General features: G+C 33.7%; 1 protein-coding gene across 7 annotated transcripts; it reads right to left on the bottom strand.

The window, feature by feature from the left end:
• Positions 1 to 6: 6 nt before the first annotated feature.
• On the bottom strand, positions 7 to 8400 carry LOC116840261 (protein lin-54 homolog). Of its 7 annotated transcripts, none has more exons than XM_032806766.1 (13): positions 8084 to 8400; positions 6935 to 7054; positions 6660 to 6856; positions 6112 to 6432; positions 5763 to 5990; positions 5289 to 5507; positions 4936 to 5052; positions 4722 to 4859; positions 4173 to 4424; positions 3611 to 3798; positions 2807 to 3050; positions 2489 to 2685; positions 202 to 2394 (listed from the first exon to the last, which is right to left on the bottom strand). In XM_032806766.1, exons 2-13 carry the CDS (start codon positions 7041 to 7043, stop codon positions 2211 to 2213), a joined length of 2394 nt encoding a protein of 797 aa, XP_032662657.1. In that variant the 5' UTR covers positions 7044 to 7054; positions 8084 to 8400; the 3' UTR covers positions 202 to 2210. The 7 variants fall into 7 exon arrangements, with proteins under 7 accessions (XP_032662651.1, XP_032662657.1, XP_032662656.1 ...); XM_032806765.1 differs by having other exon boundaries at positions 7499 to 8400; XM_032806760.1 differs by lacking the exon at positions 8084 to 8400 and having other exon boundaries at positions 7 to 1934; positions 2208 to 2394; positions 6660 to 7479.
• Positions 8401 to 10320: the final 1920 nt, after the last annotated feature.

Consider the following 10320-nt stretch of genomic DNA (forward strand, 5'->3'; position numbering starts at 1 on the left):
TAATAATAAATTGTAAATATATTATTTATTAACATGATATTACAGTGTACAATTTTTTATATACTGTATTTTATTATAAACAAAATTTGAAATTTATTCAAGTATCTCTTGGATCCTTAACTGTTTAAGTTCTATGTGTTGTTAACATCTTATTTTCCTACATTGCGAGAAATATTAAAAATGATATAACAAGAATACATATTAATAATTTATTTTCATTTGTTTATTTCTCGAAATGTGATTATACATTTAAAGTTTTTCAAGTAATATCTATTATTAAAAATCTATCGATATTTAATATTACTTACTCTAACCCTCGAAATACCAAAATGTTTATCTTTATTGTATACGTTATCAAGCAGAGCACTTTATATCTGTATTTTATACAGCATGAAAGTTACTTGTGTTAATTATCATTTTACAATTTATTTCTGCTATTCTTACTTACATTTACAAATATATATTCAATGAATATATGTGCAAAACATGTGAAATAAAATTTAATTATATGAGCAACAATAGTTAAAAACTACCATATATTATTTACTTTTGTTTAATTTGATATTTCCAGGGTTAACACCATGTGTGTTATCTATTAGATTCATAGATACTAATTGCAACGACTTCTTAAAGTCGAGTGTACAAATCGCAATGCACTAATATCTTTCTTGCAAAGTTGAAAGTTGAATACAAGAGAGAAAAGAATAAATTGAGGGGATGATTATATCAGGTGATAATCAGATAACTGAATTATTCTTAAAGCAAAATTCAAGTAAAAGTATTTGCTGCAAAACGGCAAAATCGCTAGAAAGAACATTACAAACCTGAATGTACACTAAAATCGTATAATGTAAATACATACATCTTCGTATAAATTGTAGCTGCATCTTTGATCTCGTAATTATATTTTAAGTAAAAAAAAATACATATGTATAATATATCCCAGGCAAATTGGAATTTTTTTCTTGATTAGAGTTCTTATTAAGAATTTTGTTTGCGATCAATTATTTAAGTTGCATGCCATCGAAAACTAAAGACATAGTGTAATTCAGTTTTCATTTTTGTTATCAATTGATAACAAAATTATATTATTATATCCTCGTGTAATTACACGTTATACTTTATAAAGTTTATTTGACGTTTAATGTTATTAAAACAATTTATAACGAAATAATTTGTGAAAAAAATGTTGACTAATATTTTTCTACGAATGCATCAGATCCAAATGCGCAAATATTTTACATATAAGCACAGAATGTCCTACGCAACATCATTTTCTAGATTGTATATATATATATATATATATATATATATATACATACATACATACACATATATACATATATATATATAGAAATAATTATTATATATATAATTATTTGGTTTTTACTATCTAATATATATTATTTTGTAAATATAGTAAATTTCTATAAATTATATATGAAAACGAGTTTGCAATCGAAATCTGTGAAGTAAATTCACAGAAATGTAACATATGAATTCGCTTCTTCAGACATGTAACGTTTCTAATATCGCGCAAGATATGAAGTGATGATTACGTAGTTCAACTATTAGGCGAAGACGCTTTTGACGTTTTATAATTTCTTTTTGTTATGATTTATTATGTTTTAATAACATATATCTAAGAAGATAATTAGTTGTAATTATTTGAATATTATCAAGATCAAAAAAATTAATTTTTCGTCAGCAATAAGAAAATGGTCGTTCTCTCACTCTTTTTACATCAAAGTAATATTATTTCTGTCCTATATTAGAAATTGTGAAGAATAAACAAATTTGCCCGCCTAGACTATGTTCTCTAAAATTATTTGTCACTAGGAAACACAAGTCCACGCAGAATTATTCAATTCCTCTTTAATCTCCTTAGTACTAAATCATTTTGTTCTTTCTTAGACAAAGACCCTCGAATATACCTAAGAAGGAAACTCAGCATGAGCTGTAATATGGTTATTTAGATACCACAACCAATCACAACTACAAACCGTTGTTAGTACATAGGAGCTTAAAAAACGCTTAAAGGATAATTTAGCGAGTTAAAAGGATATCTGGGATTTTCTTGCATCCCGCGATCTTGTCTTTGGTACGCAACTCATTATGCTATTTTTTTTATTTCTACCCAATTTCCATAAAGACATGTTAATGAGTAGTGAAAAACGAAAATTAAAATAAAAAGCCCACAAGTGCACCTGCTAGGTAGCTTCAGCTTTATGCGCTGACTCGTTAATTTCCTTCAAGCATCGACCAAATTCTTCAATAATGAGTCGCTGGGATGTCTCGTCGTCAAACATATTACGTTCTGCCTCGTCTGCTTGTGCCATTAAACATTGACACGTTATTTCCACCACTTTGTCCGTCAAGAAATTAAATGGCTGCCTGTAATAAATGAAAAATAGATATAACACAAAGAACCAAAGAAGTTGGAATACAATCGGTAAAAGTAATGAGATTAATCGAAATCATCAAAGACCTGGTGCCAGAGTTAGATGCTGCCGGTGGTCTAAATGCCATCTCCGACAATTGTAGCTGCGCTTTATTTAAACTAAGTTGAGTCGTCCTGACTTCGGTTGTATCTGTTAGATCTTTCAACCCCTTTTTTTCCAATATTGTATCTTCAATATTACGACAACCTATACACTTGCAGTTTGCAGAACATGGGATCTTAGCCTGGAAAAGATGAATTTATTATACTAAGAAGTAAGAGTATAGATTATTTAAAAATATTCAATATTAAGTTCTTAGAACAAAAAAATGGTTTTGCTATAAACCATGTTTGCATGTAGTTTACCTCGTAACATTCGCAATAATTTTTTAGACAACCACTACGTTTGCAATTGCAACCCTTGTTGTGTCTCCTTATATCGTCACCAGTTTCACGACCTTTACCGATTTTCGGACGGAAAGCATTAGGGTTACGTTCTAGACAGGATTTAATAGCGCGTTGCCTTTCCTCTTCGTTTCCAAGATTATTCGAACAGTTGTTGCAATTACACATATGACAGAACTCGCCGTTTGCGAAACAATCGCAATATCTGTCATAAAGACATTTAGATTATAGAAATATATACTTCTGACATAAATTCTATTTAAATTAAAACAAATACATAACAGTTAACTATAATTTCATTAATGTTGAATATATTTTTGAATATTTCTGTAATTATAGCAGCACATACTCCAATTAAACTTGCCTAAGTTATAATAATTTGTTCATGAGAAACTACACGTATTTTAATGTATATTTTTATAAAGATACTTCAGTCATATTTCCTGAGTCAATGTCAGTCGTATTATGATGATAACAAAGGAAAGTGACAAACTTCAAAGCTTACTATAGGGCATCTGTTTACAAATGAATAATTGAATAATAAAATACTCGACCGAGAAATTTTTTTTATTATTAAAATACTGTTTGAAAAAATTATATAATTATAAAAAATTATATAACCTACTTGTGTATGTGTCAGAGAGAGGAGAAAGGAGAAAGGAGAGGAGAAAGAGAGAAGAGGAGAAAGAGAGAAGAGGAAAAAGAGAGGAGAGAATTAGAGATTTAGTTACAGTCGAATTTCCAATATTTTAACAAAATACTTACAGTTTAAGACACTGTGATTTGGTGCAATTGCATGGTTTTCTTGGCCTGATGCCGTTCGGTTCAACATTGCCGTGATTTCTTTGAGTATTCTTCCCTTCTATTACGCATAGAGTTGCCGTAGAACTTTGTGTATTTCCAATTAGATTTGATGTTGTTTGTTGTGGTTTCAATTTCGTATCATCCGTTGACTATTCCAAATAGTATCGTTTAAATACATAAATAAGAAGTTTTTACAAGATTTAATAGATAAATATTCTAGCAAATGAGAGAGAGAGAGAGAAAGAGCAAAAGAATAAAAGCGAGAGCGAGAGAGATAGGGAGAGAATAAAAGTTGATCTAAGACATGTTATCATTAAAACCGTTATAAAAGTTTAAAAATTTAATTTATTTTTTATACGATTACACGCACATATAGGATTCTTTTTAATATTATACAATGAACATTTGACGCGAAAAAGAAAACTAGTATGAAATCAATATTTTATTATATTATTATACTAAATTAAATGATGAAAAGCATAGGGCAATGAAAGAAAAAAAGAAATACGTTAACGAATTATACCTGTTGTTGAATGTATTGAGCGGGAAGAACAACGATATTCCCAACATTCGAATTGGCTGATATGACCGCTTGACCTGACGCTAATTGGCTTAGCGCTGATGCAGGAATTGCTACAGTGTTTTTTGGCTGATTACCGACAGTTGTCCCAGTAGCGGTTGCTGCAGGTATGAGAAGTCTTTGACTTCCACTTGTAAGTGTTGCCTTCGGTGCAACGGTCCTCAGAGATTGATTGCCAGTATTTAGTGGCACAACCTAAACGAAAATTATAAAAAGAATTATAAAGATATATAAAATACGATATTATAAATATATTATACATGTTTTAAATATCATAGTTTATCTCGTATTTCTATTATTTATTTACTTATAGTAATATAAATAAATAATATTTATTATTTATTTATAGTAATATACAAAACTATTTAAATACCACTAAAACTATATATATTTTTATATCGATTAAAAATCAATTTGTTCATATGACACGTTGCATTTACTATTTACTATATTATTTATTCACAGTGATATGTTAGTGAACTTTTATTATACCTTCACGATCTGTTGCTGATTGCCTATTTTCTGACTAATACCTACTGTTTGAAGTGTCGTGGCAGACTTTGACTTGCTTACAGTAACCACATTGGTGGATCCTGATGAAGGTGTACTGACTAATCTTACATATTGCACCTGAAAAGTAGGACAACATAGTATACAACGTTTACTCATTACGATTCAACTATAGATGAATTAAAAAGCAAAGTACTTGTCTGCCAGGCATTTGAATTTGATGAACTTGATTTGATCCAGTCACAATGTTCTGACTAGCAGGTATTCTAATGACTTGTCCACTTCCAAGTACAGTGCCGGGTTTCAAAGAACTCTGAAACGAAAACATAATTTTTGTTGTAAAATCAAATTTAATATTAAAAGTTTTATCAGAAAATAAGTATAATAAAATGTGTATAAGTAAGATTGTAAGATACTGATAATACTATGTACAGAAAGAGAAAAATATAAAAAAGAAAGTTGTTACATTTCTACTTTTTTGCAATTACGTTCAGTAATATTAATGTCAAAATTCGATTTTAAACTTTAATTATTTACAATCTGACTTACTTGTCTAATAATCACTTTCTGTGGATTTTGCTGGGTGGATGATTTGGATGAAATAATTGTCGACGGCTGATTCGTCGTCGTTGAAGATTTCGCCTGAATGCTCGCAGCTGGTGCCGGGAGAATTTTTGTTGGTGACTTTGTAGTACTGCTGGTAGGTACTATGGTTACTTTCGATGGTTGTGATGTCGAAGATTGTAGCAACTTGTTCAAAATCATACCCTTAAAAAAAATGTACAGTTGATCTATTAAAAAAAAATATATATATACTTTATATAAATATAATTGCACATATATTTTCAAACTCTTGACGAGCTTTTTTTGTGCGTGACAGTATGCATTTTAAAATTGTTTTAAATTTCCAAATTTTTCATTCATTTATATTTTTATATTTAACACTTGTCATTGTATGCGATTTACTTGTACTTTTGATATTTTAATAAATCATAATACTCAATATAAAAATTGGCAACACACCTGCTTCTGTGATGATGACGGCAAAATATGTTGCACTTTATTAGAAATTATACCAATTTGATGTGCTTGAGCTAGTGTTATAGTTTTTGTTGGGCTTGTATAATTAGAAGAACTATTATTGAGGAATTTAATTCCTTGGCTCTGTTGACTTTCACTTTGTGAACTCGTAATAAGAACCTGCTGAGCAGACTGCGTTTGACCTCCTGTCAGTATCATCTTTGTGTACACCTGTACAATTAAGAGACATTTAAATTTATAAAAGATAAAATATCATCCAGGAGCTTTGAGACATAAAATCTCGTTTAAACACAATTTGGGATTACAAAAACGGCAGTAATATCTTACGTACGTTGCGACCTTGCTGAATATTCTGTGTTGTTCGTTTTAATGTCGGCTGAGCGATCTTTACATTCTGCATATTACTAATTGTGATATTTCCCGAGGAGCTGGTTGTCGTGATAGACTTAGTGGGCTGTGTCGACCTCAACTGAACGACGTTCCCATCCGCGGGCTTTCCTGCTATGAGAGTTTGGGCTAGTGACTGTAGCTGTTCAGCAGATGCTGTCGGTGGATGTGATATCTTAAGAATCTGACTGGTGCCTTGTCCACTTGCAGGTGACACTATCATAATTGATTGACTTTGTGTAGTTTGACAGACATTCGGCTTAACCTGTGAAAGTAAATAATATTATGAATGAATAAAGCATCAGCGTGCTCAGCATCTATTGCAACTGTTGTAAAATTCATGACTCTGATTAATGTACAACTTTAATTTTGACTGAACTTAAAGAGAATATACTAATTAGATTCACAAAGTCTACAACAGTTATACAGCAACTTTCTCTGCTGAATACAGCTAGTCTTTTGATTAGTTGCAAATAGGATTAATAGTATTACTTGAACTGCAGATACAGGCACTCTCTGCAATGTAGGCTTGGTTTGAAATACGATATTCTGGCTGTTTTGATTGGCCATGGTATAAACATGTTCCTCTTGCACTTGCTCAGAAATATCAGTCATCTCTACTTCAGGTACTATGTTGTCAGTCTCAATGTTACCCTCGAGCACTATCCGGTCTTCATCTGTTGACATAACTTCCTCGGCATTCATACAATCAAGTTCTGCTTGAATATTTGCAAAGGCATCAAAGTCATTTGAAGTGTATTGCTCACTGTTGTTCGATAAGCTCAGTGCACTAAGGTCACTATCTCCCAGTGTACGTGAATCCAAGGCTACAGGCTCCACCAAAGCCCTTGCATTTTGCCCCTTATTCGTGGACATGATAATATCACCTGATTGATGAAACATCGATGTCATTGAAGATGAGAAGTCAAATTGTGTTTGTTAAAACAAGCTTACAATAACAAAAACTCATCTCCCAAGACACATCTTCAAGTAATATTACCAAAATATTTTAAATTACTACAAAGAATGATAGTATCAACAAATAAAGCTTAATGAAATTTCTACTATGCAAATATTGAGCTGATCAAAAAATGTATTATTGTGCAATAATGCAAACATAGAAGAATAGTCTAATGATTATATAGATATAATTAAGCTATAAATAAAAAAGTAATGTAAGTAATAATAAACAATAAAAAACTTATCCACTCTATTCGCACAGAATTTTGTTGATATTCACTTAAATGCTCAGAGTAATCAATGTCAATTGCAACATAAACATTACGATCGCGCACAAACACACGATCTATTAATGGTGTAACATCATTTACATTTTAATCGCTGCGATTCTACCGTTTCATCGCTGATGCAGCCCGCAATCGTCCTTTTTGAAACGGTGGAACTTGATTTTTCGCACTTGCACTTTCAAAAATCGCGAAACAGCTGTCGACTGTGCCTCCACAACACTCAAGTGAAGTTCGAAGCAAGCGAGAATTCGAATGCTGTACGACAGATTCGAATACGCCAAAAAAACGAGTTCAAAGCGCGAATCGTCCGTAGAACATCAGCGCCATTTATTGGCGGAACGCGCCATTTTTGTGAAGCGGATTTTTGAGCGTACCGTAGACGATTCGATTTTAAACGATTAGTTGCGCGAACTTACAGCGGAAGATTCATGATTAGAAACTCGGCAACGGACGGGTCATCGAGGAAACCGTCAAGCGTAGCGGCGCGCAGCTCGAATAACATGGAACATAACCTCAAAATGTTCGAATCGACAACGAAGTAGATGTCGTATCACCAAAATCAAAACCAGCAACCGGGGAGACTCCGTTTCTCTCCAAGCTCGGAGGCCCGGCTCCGGGAGGCAGGACGAACAAGATTCACGTTGGATATTTCACGTCCAAGACACGTACCTGCGCGTTCCTTCGATAGCTCGAATTGTTCAAAATCACGCGCCCACCATTGCTGGCCCAGAATGCACCGCGGACTTTTGCGTGCAAAACCCGCCGTAGAAAATGACCTCCTTACGCGATAAGGCGACTAAATCGATCAGTTAGATGCAGATATTAATGACAGCGAGCGACAACGAGACGTGAACTCGATTCGGAGCACTTTAAGAACCACAACATTTTTCGCGCTTACGCGGGCGAACTGGGTCGAAGATTGAATACCAAAACTAATTACAAGATGGCAAAGTCTCTTCTGCGTTGCCAATTGGATCTTATCCTAGCGCCACTTGAGGCGTGTGGACAGAATAGGAATGAGAAATTAGAAATGGCGGCACTTAGTCATTACGTCATTGGTTGCGTTCAGAAAACATAGTTGATCAGTGAGCGGTCAGTGATTATTGGTCCTTATGGCTACTACACACAAGACGCAGTAATGCTTGCCGCGCGGCGAAAGTCCGCGCGACAGCCAATCAATATGTTATTTTTTTCGTAAGAGCTAGAAGATTATTACGGAAAGCAGCATATTGATTGGCTGTTGCTCGAACTTCCGCCGCACGGCAAGCATTACCGCGTCCTGTGTGCAGGAGCCATTACACGCAGTACTGAAACACGTTTTAATGTTAAAAAATTATGTTTAAAGAAAAAGTTGTCCTTTGTAAAAGTCGTGTAATGAGTATAATATTGCAGAAAGTGAAAACTCTTTTAATGGGTTTCGGAACACATTGAATATCCAATAAGAGAGAGTCAAAGCTCCTGCCCATAGGAAGTGGCAACGTTTGCCGCGCGGCGGAAGTTTGTGCGATAACCAATCAATATGCTGCTTTAGGAGACTTCCTCAGCCACCTATGAATGTAGAAAATAGAATTTCTGCGGTTCAAGATGCTTTTGACATTGTTGTCCCTAGCGTATGGACCGATCCTTTGGACCTTTGTCTTCCGAATGATTATGTTAACGCTCCTTGCTATCCTCTCGCCCTTCGTTAGATTGGAGCTCCTTTTGTAGTTCTGTTTGCGAGTATAATAAATATATTATTAGACCATTTAGTTGGGATGAATTTTGCTGTGCTTTTAATCGAATTAAAAAACGTTCTGCTCATGGTCCGGATCTTGTGCCTAATCATATTTTACTTAGACTTCCTTTATCTACAAAAAAAATTTATTTTTGGTTTATTTAATAAAATGTTTAATCTCGGTTCCTATCCGTCTGCTTGGTCTGAATATTTTATGATATTTATTCCCAAGGCCAACTCTTCTGCGATGAGGCCTATTTCCATGTCTAATAGCCTTCTAAAGATCTTTGAGCGTTTAATTCACCATAGACTTTATTGGTGGCTGGAAAATAATTGCTTTTTTGCTGAAAGACAATTTGGTTTTCGTAAGTCGAGATCTACAACGGATTGTCTTTTCTTGCTTTCCGCGGATATTCAGCGGGGCTTTTTTAGAAATGCTTTTACTGGTGTGGTATTTATTGATCTGCGGGGTGCTTTTGACAACGTTCTCCCACGTCTTCTTTTGTGCATCTTGAGACAACTGCACTTACCTAATAAATTCCTAAAATTTTTAGATTTTCTGCTCAGTTTCAGATCTGTCGAGGGCTTTATGGGTGGCACTTCTTTGGGTACTAGACGAACCTCTCGAGGACTTTCTCAGGGTTCGGTTCTCAGCCCTATACTCTTCAACATATATACCTCGTTCATCTTTAACTCTCTTCCAGAAAACGTATATTATCTCGCCTATGCCGATGACATCTGTTTATACACTACTAGCCAATCGGTCGCCGTGGTTTATAGTTTTATCAATAAGGCTTTGCGAATATTTAAGGATAATATTTTAGTGCTTGGATTGGAAATATCATGTGTTAAGTCAGTTTTTTGTTTATTTTCTAAGGATAAGTTTAAAAAAACGAATAACTTTATAAATAAATAACATCTTAAGATTAAGCTGGATAGTGAAATCACTTCTAAAGTCGATTCGGTCAAATTTTTGGGACTATTCTTTGATAGAGGTTTGAGCTGGAGGATTCACTGTTTAGAACTCCGTAAAAGAATCCGTACCGGGATTTCTGTTATCAAATCTATAGCAGGTCTTAAGTGGGGTGCTCACCCTATTAATCTTCTTAATATCTACAAGGGCTGGATACGTTCTGCCCTTGAATATGGTTCTCAGGCATTTGCCAGTATAAATCCTAGAATCAGTATTATC

The sequence above is a fragment of the Odontomachus brunneus genome, unplaced genomic scaffold, assembly GCF_010583005.1.
Source record: "Odontomachus brunneus isolate Ranch 3 - 2012 unplaced genomic scaffold, Obru_v1 Obru_scaffold_009, whole genome shotgun sequence".
Classification (NCBI taxonomy): domain Eukaryota; kingdom Metazoa; phylum Arthropoda; class Insecta; order Hymenoptera; family Formicidae; genus Odontomachus; species Odontomachus brunneus.

Excerpts from the sequence above, each read along its gene's own strand:
- LOC116840261 (XM_032806760.1), bottom strand. The coding sequence starts at position 7,079 with ATGACATCGATGTTTCATCAATCAGGTGATATTATCATGTCCACGAAT. Across the intron at positions 5,053-5,288 it reads AGAAAGTGATTATTAGACAA|AGTTCTTTGAAACCCGGCAC; the intron begins GTAAGTCAGATT and ends TTTTCGTTTCAG. Across the intron at positions 4,425-4,721 it reads ATCAGCAACAGATCGTGAAG|GTTGTGCCACTAAATACTGG; the intron begins GTATAATAAAAG and ends ATTTTCGTTTAG.